Raw genomic sequence first — 20,000 nt, forward strand, 5'->3', positions numbered from 1 at the left:
ACATGACCAAATCTTTGTATGACTGAATTATTTAAAGATAGCAATATACAGTATATATTAAATATATATATTTTCTGTAAATAATCTTGCTGTGACATCTACATTTAGAGCCCAGCTAAATTTCACAATTCTCAACACCACAGCAGAATACCAAGGTAATTCATATTAGTAAAAAACTAAAGTCCATTAGCATTATAATAAAAACAAAAAAAAAGCAAAGGACAAATACAATAGGGGAAAAAAAGATACAGTAACACTTTACAATACGGTGGCACTACTATGTATTAATTCATGCTTAACTAATTAACCATTTATTAACAATTACTGCATCAGCAACAAATTAACATTCTATATGATTCATAGATTAAGTAATCAATACATTGTTATTGGTTAAATGTGTCAAAGTATTAATTCCCTAATAACATATTATTTTAACAAATAGTGTAAATTCATGTGTTAATTACCACATCGAGTCGAAGCCTTGCATTTCACATTCCAGTTGTCTGCTTTAATTAATCATTAGCTAATGATTTACAAATATATCATGTTATGACTTTACTTGTCGAGGCACATGAGTAACTAACTAATTAAAAATCCATAACCATAATGACATATTACTTAACAGTTAGTTAACAAACAAAATTTCTACAATGTTAACTAACATTAAATTGAAAACAGAAAATGTAAAAATAAAATCTGATTGAGAAACATGAGTGATGGTTGAGTGAGACTCGGACCTCATATAAAGACTCATTTGAGCTGAGTGTGTTTTATTGATGAAGTGTGATGTGAATGCTGTGTTTGTGTGGGACAGTCGCTCATCTGTGTGTGAGAGTGTGTGTGTGAGAGTGTGTGTGTGTGTGTGTGTGTGTGTGTGTGTGTGTGTGTGTGTGTGTGTGTGCTCGTGCCAGTCTCCACAGCCGCTCATTGTCGAGTGTTCACTGAAGAGGACACACTTCACCACGTCTGAGCGTCACACACACACACAACACACACTGCATCTCCACTGATAACAGCTCTTTATATAAAGCTGGATATATACAGTATGTAAAGTATATCAGTTGGCCATATGCACAAAGTTTATTCATGTGAAGTTATTTCGCAAATCTCAACTGCTTGTTTGTTTGTATCATGACAAATATAACTCTGTTATCATCTAGCTCCAAACTGCTTTGTGCAACTGGACATTTTAAGATATTACAGACATTAAAATGATTTTCTATAAAGCTGCTTTGAAGCAGTCTGTATGTGGAAACCGGGTGTGTCTCACTCGTACTGGAAACTGAAGCTGTGGGCTCTTTGATCGCCCCCTGGTGGCTGGCTGCAGTACAGGTCATAAACCCCGCCCTCTCCATGTAAACGAATGGGACTTGAGTCATAACAAAAAAATTAATTACACTTCCATTACAATTTTCCAAAATATGATTTTGGTCATTTAAGATAGTTGTTATCACACTGATATATGTTCAATTGTTCGTTTTTGTGGTAAGTTTGATTTTAGCTAATTTGATGCTATAAAAATGGGGCGTGTCGTTATGGTTGATTAGACTCTGGCTCCAAACGAATCTCTACTGCGCAGACTCTGGCTCTAAACGAATCTCTACTGCGCAGACTCTGGCTCCAAACGAATCTCTACTGCGCAGACTCTGGCTCCAAACTAATCTCTACTGCGCAGAATCTGGCTTCAAACGAATCTCTGCTGCGCAGACTCTGGCTCCAAACGAACCTCTACTGCGCAGACTCTGGCTCCAAACGAATCTCTACTGCGCAGACTCTGGCTCCAAACGAATCTCTGCTGCGCAGACTCTGGCTCCAAACGAATCTCTACTGCGCAGACTCTGGCTCCAAACGAATCTCTACTGCGCAGACTCTGGCTCCAAACGAATCTCTACTGTGCAGACTCTGGCTCCAAACGAATCTCTGCTGCGCAGACTCTGGCTCCAAACTAATCTCTGCTGCGCAGACTCTGGCTCCAAACTAATCTCTACTGCGCAGACTCTGGCTCCCAACAAATCTCTACTGCGCAGACTCTGGCTCCAAACGAATCTGTACTGCGCAGACTCTGGCTCCAAATGAATCTCTGCTGCGCAGACTCTGGCTCCAAACGAATCTCTGCTGCGCAGACTCGGGCTCCAAACGAATCTTTACTGCGCAGACTCTGGCTCTAAACGAATCTCTACTGCGCAGACTCTGGCTCCAAACGAATCTCTACTGCGCAGACTCGGGCTCCAAACGAATCTTTACTGCGCAGACTCTGGCTCTAAATGAATCTCTACTGCGCAGACTCTGGCTCCAAACTAATCTCTACTGCGCAGACTCTGGCTCCAAACTAATCTCTACTGCGCAGACTCTGGCTCTAAACGAATCTCTACTGCGCAGACTCTGGCTCTAAACGAATCTCTACTGCGCAGACTCTGGCTCCAAACTAATCTCTACTGCGCAGACTCTGGCTCCAAACTAATCTCTACTGCGCAGACTCTGGCTCCAAACGAATCTCTACTGCGCAGACTCTGGCTCCAAACGAATCTTTACTGCGCAGACTCTGGCTCTAAACGAATCTCTACTGCGCAGACTCTGGCTCCAAACGAATCTCTACTGCGCAGACTCTGGCTCCAAACGAATCTTTACTGCGCAGACTCTGGCTCTAAACGAATCTCTACTGCGCAGACTCTGGCTCCAAACTAATCTCTACTGCGCAGACTCTGGCTCCAAACTAATCTCTACTGCGCAGACTCTGGCTCCAAACGAATCTCTACTGCGCAGACTCTGGCTCCAAACGAATCTTTACTGCGCAGACTCTGGCTCTAAACGAATCTCTACTGCGCAGACTCTGGCTCTAAACAAATCTCTACTGCGCAGACTTTGGCTCTAAACGAATCTCTACTGCGCAGACTCTGGCTCTAAACAAATCTCTACTGCGCAGACTCTGGCTCCAAACGGCATTGCATGATTTGATGAATTTCCATGATTTTCCATGTCTAGAAATCATACTTTTATAATGGGCTTCCTCATATATCCAGGTTTTCCAAGACTGTGATACAAAAACAAAAAACAAAAAAATAAATTAAGTAAAAGAGAGTGAATCAAGATTTTAATGAATGTTTTCTGAATATCTAGTGTACTTATTGAGAAAGAAAGCATCAGTCACTGATGATAGTGTGGATCATTGGAGCCGATGGAGCTACGGTCAACTTAAGCTTACGATGCTTTTGGGAAAAGCAGTCCTGATGATCAAACAGGAGAAACTGTGAATATCATGAAGAACAGATGCCGTTTATTCATGTTTTGGTTGAATTACAGAGATGGCAGCATTTGCATGTGACTTTGCCCTGTGTGTGTGTGTGTGTGTGTGTGTGTGTGTGTGTGTGTGTGTGTGTGTGTTACATGTGCGGTCTCTCCTTGACCCTATTTGCTAATGAAATGTCAGGTTGAGCGATGAAGCTATGAGCTAATTTAAAGTCAGGTTTGTAAATGCAGTGATGGTGCTCTTGTGTTCTGAGAATCGTGGCGTTTGAGAAACATGCAGGAGTATTGATCTGAAGACAAACATCTCATCGCCTGCAGTCTGTTCTCTGTCTTCTGCACATTCTGAATGTGGCTTTTATTCACGAAGCATGAAATGAAAATCTCGTCATGCTCCCAGAATTCCCAGAATGTTGAGAGTATGTGGACAGAAGCAGCAGTCATGCTCACATGACACTGTTTAATGTCTCATCTAGTTGTATTTTGAGTATTTAATGTGTTATTTTGACAGTGTGTATCTGATATTTGCCTCGAACAGTCTTCTGTCTGTCTGTGACCCAGATCTGCTGCTCTCTGAAAGACACTGAACACAATACAGCTACTAAACGCCTGAGACACAGACAAACGCTCAGGAACTAGGACACGCTGCTGGTTTAGTCACAAATAACCAGTTAGACTCCATTAACCTTCTATATTTGTCACATGCACTAAGACTGAGGTCAGGAAGATTCTTAATGTTTCTGAAAGAAGTTTCTTCTGCTCCTCAAGGCTGCATTTATTTGATCAAAAATACTGCAAAAAGAGATAAATATTATTACAACATAACATATGTTTTCTATGAAAAACTGTCATTTATTTCAGTGATGCTCAGCTGTATTTTCAGCATCATTACTCCAGTCTTCAGTGTCACATGATCTTCAGAAATCCTTCTGATAATGTAAGCCATAATAAACTAGTATTTAAAAGATTAAAAAGAAATAAATCATTTTATTCATCAAGGAGGCATTATACTGTCAAAAGTGACAGTAAAGACATTTATAATGTTACAAAATATTTCTATTTCAAATAAATGCTGTTCTTTTGAACTTTCTATTCATCTGTGAATCCTGAAAAATAAAATATATCACAGTTTCCATAAAAATATTGAGCAGCACAACTGTGTTCAACATTGATAATAATCAGAAATGTTTGTTGAGCAGAAAATCAGTATATTATTATGATTTCTGAAGATCATGTGACACTGAAGACTGGAGAAATGATAAATATATCACAGAAATAAATGACATTTTAACATATATTCACAAAGAAAACATTTTAAACTATAATAATATTTAAATTTTTTAACTGTAGTTTTGATCAAAAAATGCAGTTTTGCTGAGCAGAAGAGACTTCTTTAAGAAACATGAAATAATCTTAGTATATTAGTATATACTGTATACTCATCCAACAATGCAACAACAAACAGAACTAATAAACTACGGACATGCACACATATGATAAAAAACGAATATAATAAACAAACAAACCAAGATAGATCAGTAAAACACAAAGCAAATATACAAAGCTATATGCTGGTGTAAAACATGACGAGGTCAGAATGAGGATTCAGTAGATTCACTTTGAGCGTTTAATATTGAACATGTTTTGATATCTTTGAGCTGTTTAATATTCATGTTTCTTCTGCTCGATTTGACACGAGTGCCTTCATTTACTTCATCAGACTCGTGTTTGACAGACGCTTTTATCCAAAGCCTTTCACATTAAAGCTGGACATGTTATCAGTTCAGTCCTTCCCTGGGATTCGAACTCATGACCTTGTGGTTGCGAGCTGCAGTTGTACCCATCATGCATGTGGTGCTGGGGTTCAGAGGGGTGTGTTGTGATCAGGGCTTCAGACGCGTCGCAGAGTTAATCTGATCTCAGCTGATCTCAGATACGCTCCGTCCCGCTCCGCTCTCGTTTGTGCAGGAGACAATGAGGATTTGGGACAGCTGGCAGCGTTTGTGCTTTTAGAGAGGACATAAGTGATTCTGAGGCCTCGTGGGACGCCAGACGTGAATGATGAGACTGTCACCAAACCTACCGCGGTAATACTGTGTTTACTGAACATGAGTGCCGTGTGAATCTGGCCATCACACAGTACCATGATGTTCACAGATGGAGAGTTTGTGTGCTTCAGGATCATAATATAAATCTGATAATGATATAAAGTATCATCCATGAAGAATATTTAGATTATAGTTATGCATGCATTTGAAAAACTGTACTTGCAGTTAATGTAATATTAATGAAATAAAAGGCCACTTAAGTGACTAGAAGAGAGACATTTTATGGCTGTTTCTATAGTACTTTTAAAAGTGCTCTTTGTAATAATATCAAATTAAAAGTTTTAATTTAAAGCACATTTTAAATCATGATGTTTTAAAGAAGTTTACTTATGCACTGAATAGCATACTAAAGCACATTTACTTCATTATCATTTAACTAGAGTGCTTTCAAATGAATACTTTATTAAATATCCTGATCTGAAGCGTCATCATTACATCATTTCCTCCTGCTTCATCTTAAACCTGCTGCCTTTAGAGTTTAAGTATAATTAAATCGGCTGCACAAGTCATTTCAACTTAAATGATATTAAACTGACTTAATAATAAATAAATAAAAAATCAATTGAAATTTGTTAAATAAATTTGCTGAGTTAAAGTTATGGAAAAGCATATGTTTCCATGATTCATTTATTATATACAAATACAAATAATTTAATAGAAATGACATTTAAGTAAAGTTCATTGTAAATAAATTCACTACCATATTTCAAAGACAATAGAAGTAATTATGAAATTGCATATAAAGATGCACTGCTTAAGTGGGTCAAAAGTTGAAATTCAATTAGTTGAACTTTACAGTCTTTTTGAATCAAAAACAGTCTAAACTTCAACAGGCTGTATTTAATATAAATTTAAACTATAATTAATTTTCATTTATTTAGCAATAACATGCAATTAAGTGTCTTAAAACCCCTACATTCAATCCACACTTAAACATGTTAATTAAAAGCCTGTTATTTCTGTAATAAGCATGCTTTTATCAAAAGCCTGCTCTTTTTCACACGGCTGAATCTGTTGTTAATTTTTGCAGCTCTGTATTCGTCCTTCAGGAGGTCATGTGACTCCTCAGACAGCCAATTACATTACAGCACACGTTCAGTGCAGATATGAACACAAAGTAAATGGATATTAAATATGAAGTATATGATGTGCTGTAATGTCCAGACTCCTCTGAATCAGCAGTGCAGTAACGTCCGCTCGTGACCCCGTGACCCCTGTGTGTACAGCAGTGTCCGTCACAATCACGTCTGTCTGAGAGCATCATCAATGCATCTGTTGTGTGACGGTGGTGATGTCATCGTCTGGAGTGTGTGTGTGTGTGTGTGTGTGTGTGAGATGTCATATATTCACTCGTATCCCTCCGCTCAGCGTTTCTCATTGAAGCGCTGGTTCCTGGAGGACCGTGTCTCTGCCGTTCAATGCTGTTATTATTCCAGATGAAATTAGTTGGTTGTTCAGCTGAGTTTGAACACAAAGCACTTTAACACGCTGAGTCAACACACTAACAACACACTCCGGCGCTGAAGGTCAGACCGAAGAAACCACAAACATCATCATCATCATTAATCAGGTTTACACTGAAACAAATTCATACTTTTATTCATCAAGTACACATTAATTGCTCAAAAATTACAGTAAAGACATTGATAATAATCAGAAATGTTTGTTGAGCAGTAAATCAGTATATTATTATGATTTCTGAAGATCATGTGACACTGAAGACTGGAGTAATGATGAATCCTGGTTTAGTCTAAACTCTGTCTGTGAAACCAGGCATCCATGATGAATACAAGTATTAATTTCTTTCTTTTTTAAATCAAACTTCCCCCAAACCTTTGTAGTTTCCACAAAAATGTTAAAGACATGAATGAATCTGAGTTGTTCCCTTTGAGCCGGAGTGTGCCGTATATAGTTGAGTGATGCTTCAGTGTCTGTGGGTGTGATGAAGGCATGGTATCTCTGTGTGTTTGTGTTCCTCAGCCGCTCCTGATGTCTGAAGATCTGCTGTAGTTGCCGTCCAGCCCAGAGCCATGAGCCCCTCGTCCTGCTGTGTTCTGCTGAGCGTCTCGCTCGCGCTCGCCTGCCGCTGTGAGCATCACACACACTTCAGTCCCTCAAACACACACATTTACATGCTTTTATATTCGATTCTCTACTATTTCAGTTTAAACTGTTTAAAGTTCAGTATAGAGATATTTCCAAAGTCATTGCAGAACCATGTTAAATAATATTTTTCATTGATTTACAATTATATTTTTATTTTACATTTTTGTAAATAGTTTTTCAGTTGAATTATATTTAAAAATCAATCAAATCCACTGTAAAAAATGTCTTATTTCAAAAGTTTATTTTAAGTTTAATAACTGCACAATACAGAATCATGTTTAATAACATTGTTGAAATGGTTTTTAAAAAGGTAAAAGTTCAGTAAATGCATGTTTCCACAGTCACTGCATAATCATTTTAAATAATCATGATTTCAATACTGACCATAATATTCATGTTTTTGTGATAATCCAGCATAATCTGAACACTTCAGTCACTCTTAAAGATCTCTGCATGTCATTCTTCATACAGAAGCGTTCTCAAACTCATGTTCTGTTCTGCAGTGATGTTCTCATTCCACTCTCTCTGTAAAATCAGGCAGAAACAGAGGTCATTCGGTCATTCTGGGATGTTCAGATGAATCAGGACTCTACAGATGATGTTTTCTGTGCTTCTCTTTCAGTTTGGTCCGTGTGTGCTGATTTCCCAGCAGTCTTTGGAGGTGAGTCTCAACTGTTTGTTTACAATGTGATTTAATGAGGTTTACTTCAGTTAATATCATCCCAAAATATTACACAATTACATAATAATTAGACACAGTTTACATATTAACTGAAAACAAGTAGGCTGAAGCCTTTTTTACGAGTGCCTTATGATATGTGTCCCTGCAGCACAAAAGCAGTCATCAGTAGCACAGGTATATTTGTAGCAATAGACAACAATACATTGTATGGATCACAATTATACATTTCTCTTTTATGACAAAAATCATTAGGATATTAAGATCATGTTCCATGAAGATATTTAGTACATTTTCTACTGTAAATATATCAAAACTTCATTTCTGATTAGTAATATGCATTGCTAAGAACTTAATTTGAACAACTTTAAAGGAGATTTTCTCAATATTTAGATGTTTTTGCTCCCTCAGATTCCAGATTTTCTAATAGTTGTATCTCAGACAAATATTGTCCTATCATAACAAACCATACATCAATGGAAAGATTATTTATTCATCTTTCAGATTATATATAAATCTCAATTTCAACAAATTGACCCTTTTGACTGGTTTTGTGCTCCAGGGTCACAAATGTTTGTTTTTTTCTGGATTCCATTTTAATGCTTTAATTAATTTATAATGATCATAAATGCATTTCTAATTACTTGAATTCATAAAACTTCAAAAATATAATCACTTATTATTATTATTATTATTATTATTTATTTGTTTATTTTTTACAATAAAAGGCACTTATGAAATATTTTATTCTTTGAGAATTTCTGCATTGTCCATTTTAATTTGTCTGCATTTTTCCTTATTTTACATAATAAGCATTGCGGAGTATTTGTCGCTAAATATTACAATAGTAAAATAGTAATAATACTTTTAGTATTATTACAACAGTAATAATACTAAAAGATACAAAAACAAAACAGTTTTATACCCAACTGTAAATGACAGCGTTCATAAACAAATGCAGCCGTTTGAAGTATTTGATCTACAGATGATTGATTCAGAGCGGTGTATTTGTTCATGTCTCCAGTGAAGTGTGTGTGTGTGTGTGTGTGCGTGTGTGTGTATGTCTTTGTGTGTGTGTGTGTGTGTGTGTGTGTGTGTGCGTGTGAATCTGCCGTGTTCAGTGAAGATCACAGACGTTACAGTGAATCAGGCTCATAATAGAGACACAGGTTGAGGAGCAGGGCATTGTGGGAGATCAGAAGATTAAGCATCTCTGACGGCCCCCACCTGTTCTCCATCAAAGCCCTGGGAGCCCGTTTGCTGATTCCTGGAGAGGCTTTGATCTCTGCGCGACTGCATGTGGTTTACAAACCTTACAGAGCTGCGGCGCGTCAATCAAACGCCTGTGACCCGCCCACAACACCTCAGCCACGCCCCTCGCGTCAGTTCACCAGCAGAAACATTAGAAATATTGATTTCAGCATTAATATTTAGTATTTCGTTCATGTCAAAGTAGCATTTTGTTTCCATATGTGATGAAATGAATATTACTTATTGATTATTATTGATGTCAAATTTCTGTGATGTTTCCCCCAGCAACATATTTTACGTTCCAAATGAAAAGCTTGTCTGGTGATGTCAGGCGGCGACGGTTGCTAGGGTGTGACAGGTCTGCGATGTTTTGCTCACTCACACATGAAATATTCAGGTGTGTTTGACCGGACGCTGAAAGAGCTGTGGGTTGCCATGGAAACCGGGTCAGAGGGTCAAGCGTAGGTCGCAGGGTCACTCAGTCGCTGCATTAATATGAAACATCAGCATAAATGCTGTGTTTATGGATTATGATGATATTCAGTCAGGGCTGACATCTTCATTCAACACAATCTCACAGAGTCAGTGTTATTTTACTATCATTAGGATAATATTGTAGAATTTTTTATATATATTTTAATTTTATTTTAATATTTTCTGATTACATGCTAATTTTAGTTAAAGTTTTAGCAATTTTGTTGTTTGTCATTTTTATTAGTTTAATTATTATCCATTATTCTATTAGTTAAATTTGTTTTGAATATGTATAGTTGTTATACAGTTTTATAGTTTTTAAGAATTAGTTTTTCATTTATTTAGTTATTTTAGCACATCAAGTTCAACTAAATGAAAATGAGAAATGTTGCTTTTGCAACTATAGCTGAAATAAAATGTATTTTTTAGATTTCAGATATTTGAGATAATGCGTTTTTATGGTTTTAGTTTTATGGTTTAGTTAGTTTTACTTAACACTAATTTAATAAAACGAGATATGATTCCTCATGAAGGAAATTAATTGTAATTTCAGTATTATTTGAACTGATCTCCGTTATTCTGAGTTCAGTAATATAAAACCTCTTCATATATTATTTAACGTGTCAAGTATTCATACGTCAGATATAATTAGATTGAATCCCTTTAACCTATGCTAATATTAAAATGCTGCACATTAATGAGAATTGGGGGGTGTAAAAAAAATTGTCACAATGAAAGAAAAAAAACCTATAAATGTTCATAATACGTTTTCTTTAAATAGATGAATGTTTTCTTGTTTTGCCAAGATCGTCCTCGTTCTGCGTTTGTGATTTCTGGACGTTCTGTATGATAATCAAGAAACAGAGCCGTGGACGAGTTAATGACATCATTATGAGTGAAGTGCTGATGAATAATTCATATCTGATCAGACGCAGATTCCTGAAGCCAGCATCAGATGAGTTTCATTCATTTGCACTCGGTCCGTTTCCTCATCTACTGCACCGTCAGGAACACACGTCAATGATGTTCACAGCTCATTATATATTACAGTTCATGTCATCAACATCAACACACACAGAGCTTCCTGCTGAACGAGGAACAGTTTCACTTCAAACCAATTCATTTAGGCTTGGTGTTCATAAGAAATATCATTTAGAATGAATGCCACTACAATTCATACTTGTTTTTAATATGCTTTTCTGTTCTGAATACAGTTACGTTGAATTAATTTGTTGTGGAGTAACTAGAACATGTTTATAATAAAGTGTATATAAGTGTTTACATACTAGTGCATTTTTTTTTCTCCTCAAAAATGAGACTTTTTTTTAAAAAAAAATATGGAATCAGTCATAATTATTTTTATTGACTATAAAATTGTATTTTATTGGAAAAACGTAATTGTAACTTAATTCTGATTCTTTTTTTTTTTTTGAATGAAAGAAATATCTCCGATCAAGATCTCAGAACTGTGAGATCTAAATATAAATTTGCAATTGCAAGAAAAAAAGATTGTGATTAAAAAGTCACAACTACCATTTTTATTTTTGAATTAAAAAACATGTAAAATGTCAGAATTGTGGGATATAAACTAAGAATTGCAAGGGGAAAAAAATCTGAATTGTGCAATAAAATCACAACTAGCATTTATTTTTAATTCAGTGGCAGAAATTTGAGTGAAACTCCTCTGATAATTTGGAATTATTATTATTATTATTTTTTTAGTTTAGTTTATTTTACACAAGGGTAAATATATACAATAAAAACACGATAAACAAACAAACAAAAAATATATAATACAATCCATATATACTGCGCAGGGAGAGGCAGAAAACGTCTCAGGTTACGTATGTAACCATGGTTCCCTGAAGGGAACGAGACGCTACATCGAAAACGCATATGGGAACACCTTCAGCGTGACCAGGCTCTGAATATGATGTGTAATCAGTCAAACAAGGGCGAGGCGTCACGGGCGGGGTGACGTCACGACCAGGAAGCATATAAGCACGTGCGGCGGAGTCGGCTTCAGCTTCAAGTCATGAAGCAAGCACTGGCAGGGATGCCGGAAGTGTGGCAACGCGACGCAGCGTCTCGTTCCCTTCAGGGAACCATGGTTACATACGTAACCTGAGACGTTCCCGTCCAGGAACTTCGAGCTGCGTCGAAAACGCATATGGGAACGAGATACCAACGCCGCCAGACTGACAAGTCCCTGCCTGGTGTCAGGACGAAAGGACAGAGGAGCCAGGAGTGGCTCGGATGTCGAGGTCATAGAACCTAACGAAAGTCAGGGGCGTGGACCACCCAGCTGCGTTGCAGATGTCCTGCATGGAACACCTGCCCAGAAGGCCTCGGAGGCCGCCACACCTCGGGTTGAGTGCGCTCTGACTCCCACCGGCGGGGGGAGCTCAGAGGCCTCGTATGCCAAAGCCATGGCACCCACAATCCACCTACTAAGAGGAGGGCTTCGTAGCAGGAAGACCCCTCTTAGGCGGACCATAGCACACGGGCAGCTGGTCCGCTTTCTCCACAGGGAGGACCTGTGGATGTATGCGTCTAGTGCTCGCACTGGACACATACGGTTGTGCTTCTCCTGGTCTGGCTCCCCGAGGGGAGGAGGACAGAAGGCCTGCAGTACGACCGGCTGTGGAACGACCGATGGGACCTTCGGAACATACCCCACGCGGGGGTAGAGGAATACTTTCGCCGAACCGGGCGCAAAGTGAATAGAGGCCGTAGTCAGGGCCTGAAGGTCACTCACCCTCCTCAGAGAGGTGATAGCCAATAAGAAAACGGTCTTGATAGTGAGGAGTCTCTCAGTTATCTCCTGAATGGGCTCGAAAGGTGCATTGCACAGAGCCTCCAGAACCACAGCCAGATCCCACGTAGGGACGAGATCGTACCGGAGGCCTCAGCCTCAGCGCACCGCGGAGGAAACGTGTAACCAGGGGGTGTCTACCCACTGACTGGCCACCGGTAAGGGCGTGGTATGACGAAATAGCTGCCACGTACACCTTAACAGTGTAATGGGTTACCCCTGCGGAGAAACGGGCCTGCAGGAACTCCAGTACTGCACCAACGGGGCAGTTGACTGGGTCGAGCTGGCGGTCCCCGCACCAAGAAGTGAAGAGCCTCCACTTCAAGGCGTACAGTTTCCTCGTAGAGGGAGCTCTGGATTGGAGGATGGTCTCGACAACCTCGGTTGACAGACCGGAAGCTATGAGCTGTGCCCCCTCAGGGCGTCACACCAACAGCTTCCATCACTCCGGGCGAGGGTGCACCTCGGTGCCCCCGGCCTGTGAGAGGAGGTCCCTCCTGACGGGCACTTCCCACGGAGTGCCGTCGAGGAGAGATATCAGGTCCGAGAACCATACTCGGCCCGGCCAGAACGGTGCTACTAACAGTAGACTGACCTCGTCCCGGCGCACTCTCGCCAGAACTCCAGGGAGCAGAGCGATCGGGGGGAAGGCGTACAGACGGAGCCTCGGCCACGTCTGTACCATAGCGTCCAGTCCCAGAGGAGCTGGAGGGGTCAGCGAGAACCAGAGAGGACATTGTGCTGACTCTTGAGTCGCAAAGAGGTCCACCTGGGCCTGGCCGAAAATACCCCAAATCTGCTTCACCACCTCGGGGTGAAGCCTCCATTCCCCGGGCCTCAGCCCCTGCCTCAACAGGATGTCTGCTCCCACATTGAGATGCCCAGGTATGTGCATAGCTCTCAGAGATAAGAGCTTGCCCTGGGACCACACAAGGATCTGGTGTGCCAGCTTGTACAAGGGGCGCGACCGCAGACCTCCTTGGTGGTTGATGTAAGAGACCACTGCCGTGCTGTCGGTGCGCACCAGCACGTGGTGATCTCTCAGGTCTGGGAGGAAGTGCTTGAGTTCACGGAACACCGCTAACATCTCTAGCCGATTGATATGCCACGTCAGGTGGCAACCTCTCCACAGACCGCGGGCAGGGTGGCCACTCATGACCGCACCCCAACCGGTGAGGGAAGCGTCCGTCGCTAGCGAGACGCGGCGACAAGAAGCTCCCAACACCGGGCCCTGGGACAAGAACCAAGGATTCCTCCACATGTCGAAGGCACGGACATAACGGCGTGACACTTTGACAGCGCGGAGTGAGTTTCCCCTCAGGGAGACCCCCTTGGTCTTGAGCCACCACTGTAGGGGTCTCATGTACAGCAGGCCAGAAGGTATCACGCTGGACGCAGCTGCCATGAGCCCCAGCAGTCTCTGAAACTGCTTGACAGTGAGTGACTGGCCTTCTCGCACTCTCCTGACTGTAGTAAGGATCGACTCGATCCGAGCAGGGGACAATCGTGCCTGCATCGTGGTCGAATCCCACACCACGCCTAGATAAGTGATTCTCAGAACCGGAGAAAGCACACTTTTCTTGGCGTTCAGTCTCAACCCCAGTTCTTTCATGTGGGCGAGAACGACATCTCGATGCCGAACCGCCAACCGCTCTGATTGAGCGAGGATCAACCAATCGTCGATATAATTGCGTATGCGGATGCCCTGAAGCCGCAACGGGGCCAGTGCCGCATCCACACACTTGGTGAAAGTGCGGGGTGAAAGTGCTAGGCCGAAGGGAAGAACCCGATATTGGTACGCTTTCCCCCCAAAGGCGAACCTCAGGAACTTCCTGTGAGAAGGAAGGATGGAAACATGGAAATATGCGTCTTTGAGATCTATCGTGACAAACCAGTCCTCGGACCTGATTTGAGTCACGACCTGCTTGATAGTAAGCATCCTGAACTTCAGCTTTCTGACTGAGCGGGTCAGTAGACGCAGATCCAGTATGGGCCTCAGCCCTCCATCCTTCTTCGGAACAATGAAGTACCGGCTGTAGAAACCGGACTGGGTCTCGTGAGGAGGAACCAACTCGATGGCTTCCTTCCTCAGCAGAGTACCAACTTCCTGTTCCACAACCAGAGCCTGCCCGGGGCGGACCGCAGTCATAACAACCCCGCAGAACGGCGGGGGTGGCCCGCCGAACTGAATACGATAGCCTTTCGCTACGGTCTGCAGGACCCAAGGAGACACATTCGGCAGCCGCTGCCAGGCTGTCAAATGCTCTACTAAGGGAATCAGTCTCTCGAGACTGACCTCTGGTGCAGCCAGACCGCTGTCTTGAAGCGGCGCACCGGCAGGAGACGCGTAATCTGGCGGCTGAGGCGAGTTTCTCGGCTCTGCGCTGCCGGGCTGACAAACCTGAGAAATATACTCGCTGGGACCGGCTGTGCCCTGGAACAGCGGCAGGGTCAGCAGACAAGTCCCTGGAGGGCACCGAGGGGAGACGGTCACCGTGTGCCGCGGTGTAAGCCGCTCCACCCCGGTAGGGGTCGTCCTCCGTAGTCCTGGGGCTCACCCGTCAGGACCTCTGAACGAACCAGACCCTGCAAGGCAGGACCCAAAGAGACACATTCGGCAGCTCGCTGCCCAATGATCTTCTAAGGGAATCAGTCTCTCGAGACTGACCTCTGGGTTCAGAGAAGCGGCCAGACCGCTGTCTTGATGCGGCGCACCGGAATGAGACGCGTAATCTGGCGGCTGAGGCGAGTTTCTCGGCTCCGCGCTGCCGGGCGGACAAACCTGAGAAATATACTCGCTGGGACCGGCCGTGCCCTGGAACAGCGGCAGGGTCAGCAGACAAGTCCCTGGAGGGCACCGAGGTGAAGTGGTCACCGAGTGCGGCGGTGCAAGCCACTCCACCCCAGTAGGGGTCGCCCTCCGCGGTCCTGGGGCTCGCCCGTCAGGACCTTTTGCGCGAGGAGCTGGTATGCGGAGGAGGCTGCGCCCGCCCAGCAGCCACCTGAGTTTAGAGAGCGTGCATACCCTCTGCCCACCAAAGATGTTGTAAGCAGAGCAGGAGCCTTCAAAGGCGATGCCGTGGAGGGAGACAGATAGCTCGCAAGCGTCTGTTCAACCCGCGGCATCATCGCCGCATACCCGCGCTCATTCAGTTCCCGCGGGAACGACTGGCCGGGACGAAAAAATTTCACCCGCGATCTCGACACCTCGGAGATCGGGGAAAACGGAAGGCTCCTGTGTAGAAGTAGCTCTCTGGGGCGAGAGAGGCGGCGAAACCTCGTCAACGCTCGTCACATCAACCTCCTCGGAGGACGCAGCGTCAAGCCCTCGTCTCGGGGGAAGAGACCGCTTCCGAACCGAGAGATGGGGCGCCAGATCTGGCTGATACGGGAGGAGATAGGGACATGCCCGTCTGACTCTCGCCAGCCAGATCAGCCTTTTTCTCTTTTTTTTTTTTTTCTCTCCGCAAGCCCCGCGAGCGCAGCCGCCGCTCTGCCTTTTTTTTCTGATTTAAAGGCAGAAGCGGGACCGGCTTTATTCATTTTATGCTTGTGCAAACACTGCAGCTTACAAAGCTTTCATAGTTATATCATATTGGGGTGACAGAGGCGGCGAAACCTCGTGAACGCTTGTCACATCAACCTCCTCAGAGGAAGAGAGACGAAGCATTGAGCCCTCGTCTCGGGGAAGAGACAGCTTCCACACCGAGAGATGGGGCGCCAGATCTGGCTGATACGGGAGGAGATAGGGACATGCCCGTCTCACACTCGCCAGCCAGATCAGCCTGCGAGCCCCACGAGTGCAGCCGCCGCTCTGCCTCGGCAGCAGCGGGACCGGCACCGCGTGGGGAGCTCGCGAAGGCTCCCTTCTCGAAGAGAGCCCTCCGGGTGCGGAGACCGATTTTGCGTGCTCCGCACCCAGGCAGACCACACGCAAATCGTGTGTGTCCTCGCTCATGATATAGCGAGGGCAAGGATGCACACACGACTCAAAACATGGTCTGAAAGCTTCACCCCTGAGCTTGCCCTTGGCTTTGGCATGATACTGAATGCTTTCCACTTAAAACTAGGACAAACAACAGTAAATAAGACTGACACACACAGAGCGCTTCGCTGAATGACAAAAAGCTGACGCCGGCTCCGCCGCATGTGCTTTTATACTTCCTGGTCGTGACGTCACCCCGCCCGTGACGCCTCGCCCTTGTTTGACTGATTACACATCATATTCAGAGCCTGGTCACGCTGAAGGCGTTCCCATATGCGTTTTCGACGCAGCTCGAAGTTCCTGGAAGGGAACCCACAGGGCTTCTTTAGAGCCTCCACCTAAACAATGAAAAACAATTAAACTCATGAAACTAAATGAAGAGCTAGATTACATTAACAAATATATAGATACAAATTAATTACAACATATGTGGAAAGAAAAAACAGAATATACTCAAAATAAACCATCTATGTACATAAAATACAAGATAAATTATTACAAAGCAGCATTTAAATGATCTTTTATTCTTCTTTTATAACATATTAAAGAGGAACATTGTTTTGCTAGATGAGATACATCATTCCATAATTTAACACCCCTAAATCTTATCAAGTATTGACCTCTACAAGTGAGAACTTTAGGAAAATGAACATTTGAAAGTTGACGAGTTAAATAACAATGAACCTGTGAATTTACTTTACAATACATTTTAAATGGCTCTGGAATGTAACCCTCACTTGAATATATCTTATACATAAAAACACATATTTAAAGAATATTAATATCATAAACGGTAAGAACCAGAAGTTTATGAAATAAAGAAGCAGATGAAGTATATTTGTTTGATCGGGTTGCAATCCTAACAAAATGCTTCTGAAGAATAAAGATTCTTAGAGTATTAGGAAAAGTACTCGCCCAAACAATATTACAATATGAAAGATACGGATAAATTAAACTGTAATACAGCATAAGAAGACACTCTGTAGTAACAAGATGCCTAACCCTCCTTATTATACCAGTAGATTTATGTATTTTTCTGCTCCCGTAATCCGCTTGTTCTTTCCATCTCAAAGTCTCATCAATAAATACTCCCAAAAATGTAGTAGTTGACACTTGAGGCACTTCAATAGACTCAATATATCCTTTGGGTATATTTTTTTACCACTAAAAATGATAAAACATGATTTTATTATATTTAACGATAATTTGTTTAATTTGCATAAGCAAGTAAACCATTATTTGCATTCTTAATCAATGAATTAAAATTTGAGTGAGCGAGAACTAAGGTTGTATCGTCAGCAAACATTACTGGAGTAAGAATATTTGAAACATTTGACAGGTCATTTATATAAATAAGAAATAGTAACGGTCCAAGTATGGACCCCTGAGGAACCCCACAGAGTAGACTTGCTTTGCTAGAATAGCAACCCTTATAACAAACAAACTTCTATTAAAAATATAATTCATCAACCATTTATATGTAAAATTATGAAAACCATATTTATACAATTTATCCAATAAAATGTAATGATCATCTGCTTTAAACAGAGGAATAATTTTAGCTATTTTTAAATCCTCTGGTACAGAGAAAAAATGTGAACAAGTGGCTGCAATATTGAACATTTCACCTGTTTGACAAGAAATACAGAAACATGACCAGCTGAAGATCATTTTAATTCATTAATAATTTCACTTATTTCCTGAATTTCAGGTGGCTTAAAAATAGAGATAATAGGAAAGTTTCCTGATATATAGTCCAGGGGTACACCATTACCAATAGGGATATTATTAGCTAATTTATGACCAACATTAACAAAAAATCCATTACATTTATGAGCTAATGTCAAATGGATCATTAAAATAATTTTTGCCATCCACAAAATCTGAAGGTAACTCTGAGTTGGTCTTTTCTCTTTGCAGCAACTGATTTATTACTTTCCATGTGGATTTAATATCATTGGAACATTTCTTACATTTTTCACCAAAATATGTATTTTTTGCTGATCTAATAGAATTATTTCTGTAAGATTCATAAACACCATAGGTGAGAGGAGTGGGATTTAAAATATATTTTCTATAGAGTTTGTCTTCAACATTTTCCATAAACTAACTGTAAACCGAGACTTATTAAGGTCCTGACTAAATTTCTTTACAGAACTACTGACTGGGAAACATTTATTAAAACTACAACTAATAACAGTCATAAATTGTTGATATGCTCTATCAGCATCATATTCCTTATACAGATCATCCCAAGAGGTACTATAAATCAGATCCTTAAATGTAGAAATATTTCACTTACTCATAGTTCTCTTTTGCTGAATGTCTTTTGATAGTTTAACCCTGTTAACCCTAATATCAGAAGAGTGAAATATAGGAAAATGATCAGACAAGTCTGAACATAACACACCAGATTTAATTCCTTGACTTAGAGAATCTGTTAAAATGTTATCAATTAAAGTTGCAGAATTTTCTTTAACTCTTGTAGGTTTATGAATAAGAGGAAAATAATAACTAGAGTAAAGAATATTTAGGAAATCTGCTGTAGGGGTATCACATTTCTATTTTAGGAGATTTATGTTAAAATCACCCAAAATATAACAATATTTATGCTCATTGTTTATCAAATCAAGTAAGTTGGCAAAAGTATCATTAAAATATTGAATATTGGAATCAGGTGCTCGGTAAATAACACCAATAATAATATTTCTTCCTCCATGACTAATTGAGAGCTCAACAAATAAATGTTCCACATGAATTCTATCTGAATTTAAGGCAAAATCATCCCTAATTTTAAATGAATAATCTTCATGAATAAACAAAGTCTGTCTAACATAATGAACAGTTATATTGAGCCATTTCTCTAGAGTTTATTTAACCATGTTTCAGATAAAGCAATAATAGAAAACTGATGTTTAAGTAAAGATAAATAATGAATAAAATTACCATAATTCCTAGATAAACTTCTTATGTTCAAATGAAAAGTAGAAAAAACGTTAGAAGGCAAAGATCTACATAAATCATTAAACTGATGTTCAGTATTAACACTACAAGAGTTTGAAGCATTCAATGATGAAAATAATTTAAATCTGGGTCAACATCTAAGTTATAAGAATCAACTGTAGAAAGATCAAATGGCTTAAAGTCTCAGATTCAAAAACTAATTTTTGGAACCAATAATGTATATAAAGAAATATACAATAGATGTGATTAACTTATCAAAATACAACAAATAACTAATAATAAATCTATTGAACCAAACTCTGAACACGGGTTTTGGACAGGTGCATGAATAAGTTTGTCGTATTTCAGATATGAAGTGTCACCTCTTTCTCGGGC

General features: G+C 41.0%; 1 protein-coding gene across 1 annotated transcript in view; it reads left to right on the top strand.

The window, feature by feature from the left end:
* The window catches only part of cntn1a (contactin 1a), a 62,820-nt gene that overhangs the window by 14,096 nt on the left and 28,724 nt on the right, over positions 1 to 20,000 (top strand). Inside the window, exons 2-3 of the mRNA XM_079412390.1 lie at positions 7,332 to 7,439; positions 8,080 to 8,118. Of these exons, the coding sequence (XP_079268516.1) occupies positions 7,382 to 7,439; positions 8,080 to 8,118 (97 nt within the window). The 5' untranslated portion in view covers positions 7,332 to 7,381. The remainder of the gene's footprint in view (positions 1 to 7,331; positions 7,440 to 8,079; positions 8,119 to 20,000) is intronic.

This window comes from Barbus barbus (assembly GCF_936440315.1).
Source record: "Barbus barbus genome assembly, chromosome: 48".
In the NCBI taxonomy this organism is placed as follows: Eukaryota; Metazoa; Chordata; class Actinopteri; order Cypriniformes; family Cyprinidae; genus Barbus; species Barbus barbus.